At 34.1% G+C, this 17,521-nt stretch overlaps 1 protein-coding gene across 4 annotated transcripts; it reads left to right on the top strand.

The window, feature by feature from the left end:
• The first annotated feature begins 208 nt into the window (after positions 1–208).
• Positions 209–16,030, top strand: LOC141844161 (COP9 signalosome complex subunit 7-like). Of its 4 annotated transcripts, none has more exons than XM_074732184.1 (9): positions 209–414; positions 510–585; positions 4,832–4,920; positions 6,308–6,397; positions 6,732–6,776; positions 6,862–6,932; positions 11,400–11,532; positions 11,825–11,933; positions 15,658–16,030. In XM_074732184.1, exons 1-8 carry the CDS (start codon positions 250–252, stop codon positions 11,897–11,899), a joined length of 744 nt encoding a protein of 247 aa, XP_074588285.1. In that variant the 5' UTR covers positions 209–249; the 3' UTR covers positions 11,900–11,933; positions 15,658–16,030. The 4 variants fall into 4 exon arrangements, with proteins under 4 accessions (XP_074588285.1, XP_074588286.1, XP_074588283.1 ...); XM_074732185.1 differs by having other exon boundaries at positions 11,828–11,933; XM_074732182.1 differs by having other exon boundaries at positions 11,842–11,933.
• The last annotated feature ends 1,491 nt before the right edge of the window (positions 16,031–17,521 follow it).

The raw sequence follows: 17,521 nt of genomic DNA on the forward strand, positions 1-17,521 counted from the left end.
TTTAGAATTAAAAGATGTAAATTAGATATATGATATCAACTAAAATAATAATAAAAAAAACAGACCCGTTCCTTATCATGTCTAGTGCAAATTTGTTTGTTCGAAGCAGCAGACCCGTTCGTTTCTTACGGTTGCGTAGGACCGTGAAATCCTGGGTCGGTTCAAATGCCAAAAAAAATGTGGGTACACTGGCAAATTGAACAAGCCCTACACCTCCAGCCGATCGATAGATCTCCAGAGGGGGACACGATGGATATCGAACGCAAGCAATCGGAGCTCATTGATCACTTCGTGAAGCAAGCCGCCGGCGACGATGCGTCCGCTTCCAACCTCGCCGCCCTCATCCTCGAGGCCACCGCTCACCCCTCTCTCTTCGCCTTCTCCGAAATTCTCTCCGCCCCCAACCTCGCCAAAGTGCTCTTCTATCCTCCCCCTTCTTCTATTTTTTTTTTCGTGTTGGTTTTTGTTTTCGTTTACTCCACCTTTTATACTATTTATCTGTCGTGCAGCTGAAAGGAACGCAGTACTCGTCGTCTCTTGATGTGCTGCGCTTGTTTTCCTATGGCACATGGAGTGATTACAAGCGTAAGAATTAGCTTGAACGTTCTTCTTCTGCATCCTCTTATTGCAATTTTTTCCTTTTACTTGTCCGGTGTTTTTCTAATGGATTGATGGGCTTATGAAATAAATTTCATGTTAAGGTGATGCTTTTAAACTTGGTTTTCTTTGGCATCCCAAAATTTTGAGCCATTAACTCTGTTAACCATTTTCCTCAATCTCTTTTATAAATGTTTATTTGTTTTATATTGCTGATTGTTTGGCCTTAACAGGATGGAGTGTAGCTACTCTGTTATGTACTTATCGTCAGCAGATAATCATATTTGTTCTTAGTTATATTTCAGTATTTTAAAAACTGTAATTAGATGTAATAGGTAGTCAGTTTGCCAGATACGAAGCTACTATAAATAGAAATGGTTTATCACATAGTTTATTTTTAAGTTGTCCATTTAAGTAATTTTCTAGATCTTAAGAACTATCAAAAGAACAAGTGAAAAGATAAAGCTGCGACTCACCTTTTATGAAAATATTTACAAAGGTATCATTAGAGTGGAATACTGGATATTGTACACTTGTAGAACTTGGATACCAAATGACCTAGCAATTTATCCTATTTATAGATACAAGTCTCTCTTGACATGACTCCTAGATATGACTCTTTGAGTAGATGCCTCTTTACTAAGAGGCATGGCCTTAATCTATCATAGAGATAATTAATGCCTCAAAGAATCAAATGTTTATAAAAAATTTACTATGATAATTTAACACTCCCCTTAAAGTGACTTTATGGAAACAAGTCTAAGTTTGACTCTAAATAGTTCAAAAGTTCCTTTGGAGAGACATCATGAAAAAATTTGCAACATTATCTCACCTCCATCAATTGAATGATACCATCTAGCACCTTTTCACAAATGAAATGATGCTCAATCTCAATCTGCTTTGTTCTCACAAGACATACAAGAATAGTGGCAATGCCTTTGATTATCATAATGAACACTGGTTGGCTTGTGAACTTGAGAGTCAAAGGCAGAGGCATTGGAAGCAAGTGTAAGGCAAAGCTTAAATTCGTACTTCACCTTGGTTTTGCTTGATCAAAATCGACTTCAATTCTGAAGGCTCCATAGAGTAGGATTTGCCATGGAGATTGCAATAAAAAGGTTTAGACTTGATCACTTTTGATCATACCATCGATATTGTGTTGGATGTATAAATTTGGGATGCAGAAATCTGTCAAATGTGAGGATTGTAATGTGGAGTTAAGTGGGTTTCTCAGCTGATATGGATTTTAAAAGTTTAAATATGAAAGTGGGTCTCATATTGAGGTTTCTTTTTTAAAAAATATTTGTGATTTTTCCATTTTGATTATGGGACTTGTGGAGCACCATTAACTCCTCAACCACATTCACTATAGTTGTATGGGAGTGGCCTGTTAACCATACCAATTGAAGGAGGCTTGTCAATGAATGCTGGGTTTTGGAATGCCTTACCAAAGGGCTCTCAAGGGTTAAAACACTTTGGGAGTAAACTATATTGTTTGATAAAATATGTGTAAGTTTTTTTCTTCTTTTGCACTCAAACCACTACATTCCTAAGTTCATTTTCCCAATGTGGCTGGAAGCTGCTTTGGGGCTCCATAAGTTGCTTTTTCAATAAAATTTTTGAATACATTTAAAATTATTATAATTTTTTTGATAAACTGTAGAAATCTTAATATATTGTGCACATTAATATTAAATATCAGAGTATTTTTAACTAATTAAATACTTCCTTGATGATTATTTAATTGTTAAAAGTTTATAAAATATTAAAGAAATACAAAATTTATAAAAATTATGGTTTATTCAATAGTCATTTTTTGTTATATTTTATGAAAAATAGAAACTTAATAGTCTTTGACAAATAATTGTATTAGAAACAATATAACACAACCAGAAAATTAATATCTTTTGTTATTTAATGATAAATATTGAAGCATTTAATAATTGTTTTATAAATAAAATGAAAATTAATAATTTAATCACTGAGATATTCATATTTTAAATAATAGATAACGTATTACACTAAATTGCATGTTAAAATTTTAAAAACTGAGATCAGAATATGTATAGTTTATTTCAAATATTAATTAATAATTATATTTCATTCTAATTTTTATTATATTCATTGTTTTATTTTAAACTGAAAAATGCTTTCTAAGTGCACTTTTATGGTTTTATCTAACAGTATAGGATTGAAATTGCTTTACAAAACAATCTTAAGATGTAGATTAGCAAACACTAAACAACAACTTTTACCTAACGACACTTGAAATGCAAATGTAGTGCTAAACCTAGCTAAAGTAACCTATTTTATTTTTTATTTTTTTTATGGATTGGAAGGAGGTTTAGGAGGCTAAAATCATGTGGAATTGGTAGCCTACACAGACAATGACATTTGCAGACTAAACACTGCTAATCCACCAAAAATAATGGGATGAGATCAACTCCTTACGCCATCCTTGGATCATTCCAAGCTTTCTTCTCCTTGGGATTGTGCTACATGGTATGAGCTATGAGGGATCAGTAAGTGCTTGGGGATCATCACATTGTCATGTTGTGGTTAGCTTATTGTCAGAAAGTGTTATTCCCATGTGATGACTTGGAGAGTTTTACAAGGAATAAGAGGTAGACAATGGGAAGGAGAGGAGTTCCATATGCAAATTTTGTTTTGCTTTCTTACCTTTTATGCCTTTGATGTGTTTCTTGTAAGCTAGAATGTTTATTATAGAGTGCGACGAAAATTTATACTTGAGAGTTATATCTATTTTTTCCTTTTCTTGCTACATTGACCAAGAGATTGCTGAGATCATACAGTATCTTTATCACTTTTCCTGTGGATTATACGATGTCACCAATTTTACCAATTTGGTATGACCTATATTTAGATTTCTGACCATCTCATCTGACTACTGATTCTGATTTTGATAACTGTGAATGAGCTGATAAGATAGGCGAATCCAACAAATATTTGTGACATAAATTAATTGAAGAAGTCCATTGTTTGTTTTCTTTTCTTGATCCCATGTAACACCGCCTTTATTGTTTCTGAAACCTACACATACTGCTTTCCTTTTCTCTTTTAACTTCAGAAAAAAAAATCCAAGTTATAAGAAAGCCTACCTTCTGCTTAATTTTGTAAATTTTCCAACTTTTGTCTCTTAGTTTGTCACCCTCATGATTGTTCTGATTTGCCGCTGATTATAAACCAATTAGTAAACCCTGTGCTGCATTTATTGTCTCAGTAATAGGCTTTACATTGACCACATGATAATTGAAGAATTTTTGAGGAAGAATGATCTTATTTCTCATTACTTCAATTGGAGAATAATACATCCTAATATATACATGATTTACATGGCTGAAGATAGTAACAAATTCTTAAAACTAGGATGGAAATTACCATTAATTATCATCCTAAATTTAAGTATCCCATATAAGAAAAATCAGATTATAGGATAAAATCTAGATTATCCAATATAGGAAAATCGAGATTATTGGATAAAATCCAGATTATCCAATATAGAAAAATCCAGATTATCCAATATAGGAAAATCCAGATTACAGTATAAAATCCAGATTTAATTCTAAATAGGCTATCTTTGAGGGAAATTCAACAATAATAAATCCCTTACAGTAGTTATGCTGATCTGTGATTGTTCATTGTGCTTGTTTATCCTATCTATTTACGTACTGGTTGTCTGGTTAAGAAAATGCTCTCTAATGAAGAAAATTCATGTATCTGATCTCTACTTGATAAGTTGCAAGAGTATGGTTTTATTCAGAGGTTTAAACTACTGCCTCAGATTAACTGTACCATCAGTAAGAATAAGTTGTTGATTGGTTGTAACACCATGATACATGGATCACTTAATCATTTGGAGTGAAAAACAAAAAAAAGACGTTTATTGACTGCTGTTTCTCTAGTTTTCTTTATGCTAGGTGATACTATATAAGTTGTTTAAGCTACTGCCTCATCAACTATACTATCAGTATAAATAAGCCTTATAGGTTGGTTGCAACACCATGAATCATTTAATCATTTGAAATGAAAAATGAACTTTATACTGGTATTTCTCTGGTTATCTTTATGGTACATTATAGTATATGCTCTCTAATGGAATGCCTTCTTCTACATGTGAAAATGGTTAAGCAATAATCATACTTCTTTTTATGTACTAACTCTGATTTATAACATATAAATGCCCCTTAATTTGGTTAACTTGACATGATTACAGGTAATGTTGGTTGCCTTCCTGCTCTATTACCTGATCAAGTCCGTAAGCTGAAGCAACTCACTGTATTGACATTGGCTGAGACAGAAAAGGTGGATATATTCACCATCCTTTTTGTCTTGATATATTCTCAGTGGAGCAATGACTTCCATTTGATATAATAATCATAAGTGCACCTTTAGTTCATCTTACAAGTTCTTTGTGGTTGGCATATCTGCTTTCTACTATTTGTATTTTTTTCCTTTTAGTTAGGGGTTAATTGATACATCTAGTGCAAATTTTTGAGGTTTTAATGAATCTAGTAATTCCTATTTTTAACAAAGCTATGCATGTACTCTCAATTTTATAGGATTTGAATTATTCTTAACAACGTTATCATTTGCACATGCATCTGTAGTTTGGACTGCATATTTTGTTGTGTTTCCTTCACAGGTCACATGCTGCTTGTGATTGCTTTTTAAAGTCCAAGTATATTCTAGCATTTTTTTAGTTCGACTGGGTATGAAAATGAATAAAACATTGATTGATGAGTTGTACCTTGTCATTAATGATTTTAGGTTGTGATAAGCAAGGTTTGAAGTATAGCTTTGTTGTAGTTTCAATTTTTGGTCGGAATGATATGCTTTTAACATTATATTACGTTGACACTCAACATGTCAACATGCTTTGTACCTTGTCAACATCAATTTAAATGAGTTTTAATTCTATGATTCTCTTTTCATTTAGCTTGTTCACTTCTAAATATAAATCTCTAGTAATTAAAATTAAAAGGTTAATTAAATTAAAATTTTATAGCAACAATTTAAAAATATTACAAGCATCTCAAGTATAACAAAACAAGTATCATGCATCTCATGATATTAGTTCTTGTAGCATTGTAGTGAGGTCAACTACATAATTTCCTAGAACATCTAGTAAACTAGTTTTCCATATGTCCATATTAATATATTTTGGTTAACCACTAGGAGTTAGGACTTGAAGTAGTACAGTTGGAAATGAGAGTGACACAAGTATAAGATATGCTGATTTATCTATTTCTTCGACATTGACTCACCCTTCCTTCTTGTCTTGGTCAATTTTGTACACAACTAGCTGGGACAAGTTGAGATAGGCCTATCTTGATAAGTACCACTGAAATTGTGGTGGTACTGGTGGTATAATGGAATTTACCCATGCTAACATAGTATTGGTATCAATATTGATCTATGATCAAACTGATGGCCGATATCAATCGGTGCTTGAAACCATGGTGACAAGTGCTAGATGCTTCTAAGGCTTCATGACTAAAACATTTTTTTTTTTAATTCTTGAGGCCTTTTATGCATTTTCTCATGTATTTGGATAAGACATTGATCATTCTAGGTTCAGAGACATGTCTTTGTAGTATGTTATTTCTTCAGGCACTTGATTACAATGTTATCTCAATTAGCATATCCATATTGCAGTATAAGCTTGTTGATCTATTTTGGTGGTTGTCAGGTATTGCCTTATGACCAACTCATGGAAGAACTAGATGTTTCAAATGTGAGGGAGCTAGAAGACTTCCTTATAAATGAATGCATGTACGCGGTAAGTTTTGCAGAATATGCTGACTGAATAAAAATACATGTGTCTCCTTTTTTTTCCTTCTTAATTACTGAGAGAAAATCCTCCCCACTTTCAACTTATTTTTGTTTATGACCATCCTGTGGGCATTTGTTTAAATCTTCATCATTTTTGTCTTAAGACTGCTATTTATGCTTGCCAACCATGAAATGCTGTCTTACAACTTTTAACTTTGCCATTCATGGAACCTACCAAGTATGTTGGAGGGTGACACATAACTCCCTGTGGTTAGTTCAGGCTTTAGAAGATGCTAATGTTGATTGATATGCTCATGCTATTTTTGTTGTGATTCATGAAGGGTATTGCACGGGGAAAACTTGATCAGCTGCGAAGATGCTTTGAGGTTGGACACTTTTCCTTCACTGATTTTTTTTTTCAAGACAAATTCCTCAGTTTTTTTTCTAAAATATTTTAAACTTGTGTTATAGGTGCAATTTGCTGCTGGAAGGGACCTTAGACCTGAACAACTTGACAACATGATTCATACATTAAGTAGCTGGTAATTTTCTTGATTTATTATATATATATTGTTAATGTCTATTTTTCTGGCAATAATTTTTTTGACTACGGGAAAAATGCTATTTGCTTTGTCATACCGGCAATGATTGGGATATTCATATATGATAGTCATTTTCTATGTGACCTTTCACGCTCTTATTAAAGACTTCTCCTTGATACTAAAGAAACTATTTCACTACTGTGACAATAATTGAATTTGAGTCATGTATTCTTCTTCTCTTTGATAGTTAGAAAACTATTAAAAATCTTCTCCTTGATAGTTTGACAGTAAGAAAACTAATTTTTTTTTTATAACTTGCCTTGTTGCAAGTTGCCTTCAATCATTTTTGGCTGATTTGGATGGAAGAGATTTGAGGAATGGTAGGAGAACGTTTTTTGGGCAAAAGTAAAAAGAGCGTCTTTTTTTTTCGGAATCATCAAGATAGTGTCTCATGTTGATTTTTTATCAAAACGACATCCACCCCTTGTAAAATGACACAACTGTCCTCCACTATACAATAATAGTTTATTTCCATTATTATCTCTCTCCTATTTTTTTCGTCTAAATCGACGCGTTATAGCAGCCATTAACTCGTAGTTGCTACAACTGAGCTGTTACACACTTATAGCAGCTACTAACTCATAGTTGCTACAACTGAGCTGCCACACAGTTATAGCAGCTATGGTTTCGTAGTTGTTACAATGTGAATATTAAACCATAAACTTTAAGAGATCATAACTTTGACTTGAGTTAAACCACGGGATGTACAATATATCAAATTGAAGTTCGTTCAGAAATCTACAATTAGTTATGGGGTGGAATCCGTAATGGTCAGGTTTCGGGCTAAAACATGTCATTTAAATCCTTCATATAATTTGTCTTAATTTTTTTTCCATCTTGTAATATGTTTGTAAATTTCTGAACGAATTTCGATTTGATATATTGCTCATCCTATGGTTCAACTCAAATCAAAAGTTATGACCTCTCAAAGTTTAGAGTTTAACATTCATGTTGTAGCAGCTACGAAACCATAGTTGCTACAATTGTGTGACAGCTCAGTTGTAGCAACTACGAGTTAGTAGTTGCTACAACGTATCGATTTAGGTGGGAAAAAAAATAAAGGAGAGATAATAATGAGTCTGTATAGTGGAAGACAATTGTGTCATTTTATAGTGGTGAGACCCCTTTTTGATAAAAAAATCAACATGGGTTCCATCTTGATGATTCCAAAAACAAGAGGCGCTCTTTGGACTTTGGCCCATGTTTTTTCTTCCCATGCTTTGTCCCATAGGAAACTATGGAAAGTTAGCCCCCACCTCTTCTCTTGAGCTCAACTGATTCAACCCCCCTCCTCTTCTTTCCACTATAGGAAACATGTGCTTAGATTAACTCATTGATTATTAAAACATTTGCTAGGGAACTTCTTCAACCTTATGTATAACTAATAAGTTCAAATTTTCAAATCCCATTTGCTATCATGTATTTGATGTTGCAATGCTAAAATGGAACCAAGACTTAACTGAGAATTGAGATTAAATTAACTCAGCACGAGATAACTATTTAACATAGAGGAATAAATGACCAAAAACTCAGAGGAATATTTATTAAATTGAATGATCCACATTGAAAACTTATACCACCTCAACCTTAACATATTAGGAAAATAATAAATGATACACCTCTTTTATAGATCTCAATTCAAAAAATCTAGGTAGATAACCAAATGCAAATTATAATATACATCAATTTACTTAGACTCCTACCAAAATTATTTTACCCTTTAAATCAAAACATAGCAAAACTTATTAACATCCCCAAAATTAAACAATGACCAATTTAAACACTTAGAAACTGACTGTCCTAAAGCGAAGATCATACTAAAATTAATCATCACAAACCAAAAGAAAAAACAAAAAACAAAAAACAAAAAACAAAAAACAAAAATGAATTCTTATTTTGCATCAGTATATCTAGTTGGTTCATCTACTACAAATGTGGAAGACAATGAGTATGAATTGGTTCATTCACTCCTAAGATGAATTAATTTTTTTAAGTATGAGTTCTACATATTTTGGATATATTATTCAACAAAGAGATAATGATGAGAATAGGATAAAGAGAAGTTTGAAATGGAATGAAGCTTTTAGAGTGTAATCATTGTGTGTGCTTCATAAATTAAAATAGAATAATTATACGATTGGAGGTGGACAAGCAAGGTTTAACAGCATAAAATAGCTTTGATGAGGTTGAAAAGATCAACAAGATTATGGAGCCCTAAGTAAGGAAGATCTGGTTGTCTTCCAGCTACCAGTGTTTACATAATCAGACTGCACTGGTTAGTTCAACCAGTTAAAACTGGGAACCAGAGGCCAGTCTGACCCAGTTTGGCCTAAAAATTTGAGAGTAACAAAACCCTATAAAAACCAGAATAAATGGTAAAACTCACTTTTTTAGAATTTGATTTCAAAGCACTTGTTGGTATGCTCATTTGATTGCTCATGTGAAACTGCATGTCATGGTGTTGAGACTTGCAAAACCTTTTTTTTTTTTTTTGAGGAAGTTTATTAACTGCTTATTAGGGGCCTTGGAGCAGTAAATCTTGAATTATATGTGTATATATATTATCATTTTAAAGTTTACAATATATATTTATTATATCTAAGTTGTCATTTTATATTCCTTTCATCATGTATTGTTACCTTGCTCATCCATCTGTGGGCAACTCATGGACACCTGTTGATGTGGCAAATTGACTTGGCATTTTTAAAATTTTTTTTTTTTATGGTTTAGGGTTTAGGATTTTTGGATTTAGAGATGAGATTTTGTCTAAATATGATTTTCAATTTTCACATAAAGGAAGTGAGATTAAAAATAAAAAAAATTTAACAACAGGTGCCCATGGGTTGTCCACAGATGGGTGAGTAGGGTAACAATACTTGTATTTTACATACTAAAACAATTTGTTGTAATTTTAGTATATTTATTCAATATATAAGAAAAAATTGATACATGTAAAAATTCATTATGTATAGTTGAATCATTGAATCAATAGTTTTGCTGATTTGATCTCTGGCCTAGGTAGTGTGGGGTCTTCTTCTACCCTTTCATCTTCCTTTGCCTTGTCTTCCTCCCCTTTCATTGCTTCTTCCTCACCTTTATCAACATTTGTAGCTACAACCAGTCCAACTATCACATGTATGAATTCAACCTCACACATGCAATTCACTTGTTTGCATGATGCAATTCCACAAGGATAATACAGCAAATTTAATTAGCATGAATTTAGAAATACATGTAACTCCATCTCATGCATTTTCTGCATGTACATTGTCAGGTATCAGTGGAATGCAAGGGTAACAATGCTTGAACTAATGATCAATATACTCTTTAGCAGAAGCTAATGAATTTTGTTACATATTGTTAATTACATTTATTTTATCAACAAATGATGATTGGATAATAACTACAATGTTGAACAAGGAAGAACAACAACTTCCTCTTTAACATGTTCAAGATCAACATCCTAATCCTAATGGTTTTGCTCACTTCTGATTTTTTCCATAGGCTACATCTTTCCCCTCACTCCACTGTTGTACAAGGCCAAAGTAACCTCTAAAAGGTCACCTAATTCACCTCCTCAGCCTACATCAAATTCTCTAAATTTAATGCATGCTAAGAGCTTTCAATATTAGCCCACATTTTTCTCAAAATTCCCCCTCATTGGCCTGCTGCAACAGCATGCTGCATTCTCTCCTTGCTGTTCACCCACGTCCAGCTTCACAAACCCTAATAGACTGGCTTGCTCAAAATGCTAGTCTACACATTTTCCGCATTTCAAATAACACATTCCAGACAAATGCAACAACTAATGCAAAATTGCAGCTTGCAGTTCTCCAAAGAAATGTTTTCACCTCTATAAACTCATTGAAACATATAAGAATGATCGACAACACAAAGGGCTATTCCGCTGGGATCAATAGCCACTAATGTTCATCGTGTATCAGCAACTCCTCTCTCAACTCCACACCCTTTACCACCTGAAGAATGGCACCATGAAGATGGATAGCCCACTCGTTTCATTCCTTGATTATGGCCTTATGGGACAATTTTTCCTTGCTTGCAAAATTATATATGTTTAGAACACTACAAATTTATGTGATTTGTAGGTATTTCCTTATGAAAGTGCAAATCATATACATGTAAAATTTGTTATGACATCCTTTGTGACCGTCTTTTGACTTACAGATGGTTTGAATTTTGAAGTTCACTAATAACAGATTGTAGCATTTAGATTCAGAGTTTCATTTTACAGGTTGACTTTTTTTGGGAAAATCTAGAGTGTTTTCAGTTGATATCCTACATTAGTTGCGCTTTTTTCTGGAACTTTTTTTTTCCAGTTATGAGCCTAGAGATGATTTTGACCAATTTTTTCAGTAGCACACATAACTCAGTTGACAAATTCTGTAGGTTGGGCACTTCAGACAGTTTGCTCGACTTGATCCAAGAGAAAATCAAGTGGGCTGACACAATGAGTGAGGCAAACAAGATACATAAGAAGGAAATTCTGGACAAGGTAGAGGAGGTGAAGAAATCCCTCAAGGTGAGTTTGATGATTCAACAACAAATTCAAAAATGTTTTCCCATGTATTCATTGTTATATATTATTTAGTAAATGTTCAAACTAACTAGATTGAACATATATTATTTTCTCACTTGCATTGCCTATTAGCATCTGTTTCATCTAAGTCAGTTATGTTTGTATGATTAAATTGTATTTACGACCATTTACACTATACTAAAAATAATTAAATAAAAAATTATAAATTAAAAAAAAAACTATATTGTATTTGAAATATGGCAAATGTTGGTCGATGTATCTTACTTGGTGGCAGAAGTCAAACTCTTTAAGCAGGCCGACTTGGACTTACGAGGCCATGAAGAGATCTTTTCTGAATCTGGAGGGATGATGGATTATGAAGAGGATCGTGTCCGGCCCAAGAGGTAACTTTTTTTTAGTTTCTATGGTGGATTTTTTTACTATTGACATGATATTTATATACATGCGTGCTAGTACCAGTAAGTGCCTAGTTCTGGTCTATTCTTATCTATGCTTTAACAAATTTTTGTTACCATATGGTAAGTATAACACCTCCAAACTTAGTCCCATTTATTGATTTATGGACTATTAGAAAAGCTTTATAAGCTTAGATGAGCTAACTAATATTGTCACGTCCTGAGAGACAGCTGTCCGAAAAATTTCGGCAGCATCTCCCCTGTAACAATGATATTTCCCTGAATACATGTATACAAAAGGCCAACACGGCCACAATAAAGACTACATGCCCACATTCACATACCACAAATGCATCAATAACTACTAACAACAGAAAGAGTAAGGCCCACACGACCATAACTACTAAACTAATACATGCAATGATAAGTCCACACAATATCGAAAGTATTCGTAGCAGAAACATCGTAAATCCGAACAAAACCACACAACCACGAATATAAGTCCAAAAACCACAACTACAGTCCATATGTCAACATAATACGATCCGTACAAACCAACATATAAAAATCCTTCTGCTGTGAGATGGTAACATGCCAGCCGATCTTCAAGCTCCTAGTAAACTCCTATATGCTACCTGGGGAGAAAACAAGGAAACCCCAGGGTCTGGGTAGTGAGTATTAGATACTCAGTGGAATACAGGATAGAAGTGCATGTCAGAATATATCAACAGGAATAACAGAAAATATACAGTCTCTACAAGTGATACATAAGGAAAGATCAATACTGTATAACAGAAACCAGCAATACATGTCATGTCATACAATGCAACAGTCATATATCAAACAAGTGCAACAGTCACACACAAACATACTGTAAACAACAATGCAAAATAATAATAATAGCAAATGCATGCAAATATGCAACGCACATCACATGCAACTTGCATGGTCACTGTTTGCACTCCTCACCCTCAGTCACCCCCCAGGGCAGTGAACTGAGGCGTCAAACATGACAAATTGCACAGGCTCTAACAACTAACCACCACTAATCAGGTGGGGAGTGGGCAGTGTATCAGGAGGGCTATTTTTAGCCAGTCTTGGTCGCACCCAACATAACGCAACATATGCTCTCACCCCTGTTCCCACCACAACACGGTGTCAGGTGAGTGCCAACAACAAGAACAACCAACAGTTGTCAACAACACCTACTACTAGCATGTAGATGTTATGATGATAATCCCGACATATAATAGCTACAACTAATCAACATAATCAACATGAATCATGATGAATCATCATAGGTCAACGAAACAAAATTGAGATTGTACTATCAATGGATAGATCAATCAAAAGTCAATCAACATGTATCAAGCAACGAATAACATAAGGTATCAACTGGGTAAATGACATAGTTAACAAGAGTAACAACATGATAGTAATAGATTATAGCAAGGTCAACTGGCAAGTATCAAGCAACATATGAAACGAGAGTATCAACAAGATAATATCACAAGCAACATGAATAACAATAGGATAAATAAGAAACAATAGATCATACACTAAACATGGAGCCTGTAGTGACCAAGTACAGGGTACCCACCTGAATCAGACGTTCGTCAACAACCGAACCCTAAAAAATATAACACTCTGTGTATAATAGGATCACAAGTCACAACCCTGCGAATTATGAAACATAACAACACTAAATATACTATTGTATTAAATTTACAATAAAATAAATCCCATCCTAACATTTAGGTTAATCCAACCTATCCAACTTAACCTAACCCAGGGTTAACCAATTTAACCACAATTCAATCTACATTAAAATCCAATGGGATCCAATTAGCCTTTAACATCCAAATTAACTTTAATCAGATTTAACCTAACCCATAATTCTATCATTAAATCCAATCCAACAATGATCAATCCCCATAAAATTAATCAAACAGTAACCTACAACAATTCAGTAAAACTACAAATCCAACTAATTTATCCGAACTCTAAACTACCAATTCAATACCAATCCAAAACCCAACAAACCCAACACAACAATCCACTACGATTCAACAAAACCAAGATCTGAAATCAATCACAACCCAATCAACAGTAAACGGCTCAACACTTACCCGAACAGGAAAATACCCAAATCCAACTAAATCCCTCGAAATTTCATTGCTAATCAAAGCTTAATCAGCTTTCATACAAGAACTCACCTCAGATCCAATTGCCCTAGGATTAAGCTCCGGTTCCTCTTCCTTTCTTCTTCTTTCCTTGCGGCAGAAATCCAAGAAAGCTCCGATTCAAATCCCCCGAGCTATGGAGGAGACTGATCAGAATCAAAGAGGATTCAAGGACATACTAAAGATATTCAACTCGAGAAGTCAAGCACAACACGACCCAACCCAAACTTCCCCTTACTGATCGCCTCCTCTTCCAGATCGCGTCGCCTATCATCCGATTTTCATCCCCCCTTCGGGGAGAATCAAGCCCCCAATCGATCACGCTTCTATCGCCGATGATCTCTCAGCTCCAGCGTCGACAGTGGACTCCCTTAGCGTCGGCGGAGAAGAAGCACGAACAGGGCAGCTTCAGGCGTGACGAAGAGAAACAGAGGATTTTATCGCGGTTTGGGAGAAGGGAATCGTGGCTGCTGTAGCTCCTTATAGGTTTCCTTAACGGGTTGCGGATGGTGAAGATCCAATAACCCATTAAACCAATAACCCCTTTAACCCTAATTTGCTTTATTTGAACTCTTAACTTAAGCTTTAGGGTTATTTTATTTAATCCTCTTAAATGGTTTCCCTAAAACCCAAAAATTAGGATAAATCTTGTTTACAATTTACCCCTTAATTTCCGGTATTTTACAAATATTAACTTGAATTTAATCATTTTAGGCTAAGTTGATAACTTAATAGCTTAGTTCTCTCATCTAAGCGGGTTGTGATAGTAAGTATTCATTTGATATTGCATTCCATTTTGGCCATGTCTACTTAAGGAGAAGGCCGTCAAAGCCAAAGTAGAGGAAAAAGTTGGGGAAAGTAGTTGTATTATATTCCTGTCTACTTAGGTAAAATAAGAACAAGAAAAAGTAATGGGAAGGAGGGACCAATCTGAAGCTCCTTTTCTCCTCTGTTGTTTCCATCTAGAAGTAGACAGAAAAAGACATGGAAAAGTGAAAAAGTTATGAAAAAACTAGTTTAACACTGCCTTGAAAATGACAATTAAAGATGTAATTTGCTGTTTTCTTTTATTTATTTTTCTTTCTTTCCTTTTTCAAGTAAGATAACAAAGGAAATGCTTCTCTTCTCTCTTCCCCATCTCTCTCCCTCAGCACTGTGTCCTTTTCTCTCCTCTCCTCAAGTAGAATCTTCTATGAATTTTCCAATTGTAGCATTTATTCAAAACTCTTGTTATATGGCACAAGAAATTTGTGGTGCCTTTGGGAGATTCTATTGTAAAGGTTAAATGTATTATTATTTACTCAATTTGCCAAATTGTGTGGGCACCTAGAGCATCAAAGGTACTAGCCCTTAGTTATCCATTTATACAATTTGCCTTGAGCAGCTCATGACATTGTCAGTTACACATTTTATTTTTCTGCTCGTCAAATGCCTTGCTGTTCCGCTCGTTTTAATCCATGTACACATGATTCACCACCCAATCTACAATTTTTTGATCGTGAGCATTCTTTTAATTATTGCCACTGCAGGAGGCGGCACCCAGTGCCTTGAACTTGGAGGTTGATCAATTCGTCTAATTTAAACTAGTCCTTTGACTCCTTTAGTCGACAGTATTTGGGAGTTGATGACATTCTTCACCTGGTCTCCTCGCCCTGCGTCCCAGATTAGTGTGGGTGTGTAACTGGTGCATTTGCGGCTTGTGGCCACCACCCTGTCCAAATTTAAACTTAAACTTGCAATCATATTTTGGAATTGTTACAATGGATGCTGTTTTATAGAGTTGTATTTAGTTTCGATGCTTCGCAATGACCAGTCCATTCATGAACATGTTTTTTTTTGACCTTACGATGGGGCTTGGATTCGATCTTTATAACTTTTGTGCGTTTCTAACTGTTTACATTATGATTTTGACTGCGAGGTTTGTATTAGTCATGATGATATTGTGATGTAGAGTTTTGTGTTTTTATGGCCTGTTCAATAATTCGACGAAAATTCATAATTGTCCGATTAGTTTTTCTTCCCCAATTATATAATTTTGACTTTACATATAATATGATACTTGACGTGTAAATTGCAATCCAAGTTGTACGGTGGCGAGTAAATTAATTATGTTCTTATGTGATAATGTATCTAGCAATTTGAACCTTTAAAGACACCCATGAGCACTTTCTGATATGGGGTCACTAGTTCATTGAATCTGAAGAATTTATGAATGGGGAAGTGAATCAACTGCGGTCCTGCATATTTTGCAACTTTGATAGGTTGAAATTAACCCTCAAGTATGCTGAACGTATGTACTAGTTAAGTAGTATATTTATGCTAAAAAGAGTTAATAATTAAATATAGAATGGATTTTAAATTTTCACTAACACTTTATGTTTATTATTAAGTTTGTGCATGTACTTAATAAAAAAATTACTACAGTTTGGGAATAACATGGTTTTATGATTTTATACATGACATCGCTTTCCATGTTGCATGACATTACACTTTCTAATGTATGCGTCCCAATCTACAAGCTAAAAGAAAATGATGAGTCATATGATGGATTATGTAGGTCTTAATATGTACAAGACTATGGATTATGTGTTTTTGGATTGAATGGAGGTATCCAAAGTATCAACGGATCCTTTCACAAATACAAACTCAATGTAGTGAGTAGTAAAGTGCATATATGATCACGAGTGGTCAATACAAGTTGCAAAAATAAAATTAAAATAAACACTCACTAATACAAGTATATAACGTGGTTCAAAAATCACACCTCTACTTCATGTCCTATGATGTTTTCAGTGTGTCACTCTCATAAACCACTAATCCACCCCTTAACACAAGGTAATGAGGTAAACATCTAGAAATCAAGGTTCACAATTTCCAAGGTGAAACTTTCCCCATAACCATTAGAATTTCACTAGCGCTCAGAGAGTTTGACCATAATTAGGATTTCACTATAAAACCTAACCTCTCCCTAAAGATAAAAAAAGAAAGCAAGTAGTAAAATAACAAGAACTTGAGATGTTGAAGCTTTCTTCAACCTTGGTTCAAGTTCTTTAATTCCTTTGCGCACTTGATTAGTTGAGGATAGGAGTTTAAGAATATTTTTTTATTCTTAGTGCCTAAAATCCCTTTAAGAGCACATATATCCTAGGTTTCAATGTTGACCTCAATCAAAATATTAAAAATGACACTTTAATTAGACATACATATTTTGAATGTTGAAAATCTTAGTGTACATTATTCATTATAGTAAATAGTGTTTTTAGTTGACTAGACAACATTCAATCGACTAACACAATTCATCAAGTTGACTAACATCAAATAAAAAAATAGTTCTACTCATCTTAATCCACACGTCAATATACTAAATTTTCTATTTCAATTGACTAGCCCTAC

This window comes from Curcuma longa, chromosome 13 (assembly GCF_044706935.1).
Source record: "Curcuma longa cultivar G26 ecotype Majalengka, Jawa Barat chromosome 13, ITB_CL_G26_1.1, whole genome shotgun sequence".
Classification (NCBI taxonomy): Eukaryota; Viridiplantae; Streptophyta; class Magnoliopsida; order Zingiberales; family Zingiberaceae; genus Curcuma; species Curcuma longa.

Coding starts and splice junctions, on each gene's coding strand:
- LOC141844161 (XM_074732182.1), top strand. CDS start 250: ATGGATATCGAACGCAAGCAATCGGAGCTCATTGATCACTTCGTGAAG. Junction 6,933..11,399: donor ATTCATACATTAAGTAGCTG/GTAATTTTCTTG, acceptor CAAATTCTGTAG/GTTGGGCACTTCAGACAGTT. Junction 11,533..11,841: donor AGGTGAAGAAATCCCTCAAG/GTGAGTTTGATG, acceptor AAACTCTTTAAG/CAGGCCGACTTGGACTTACG.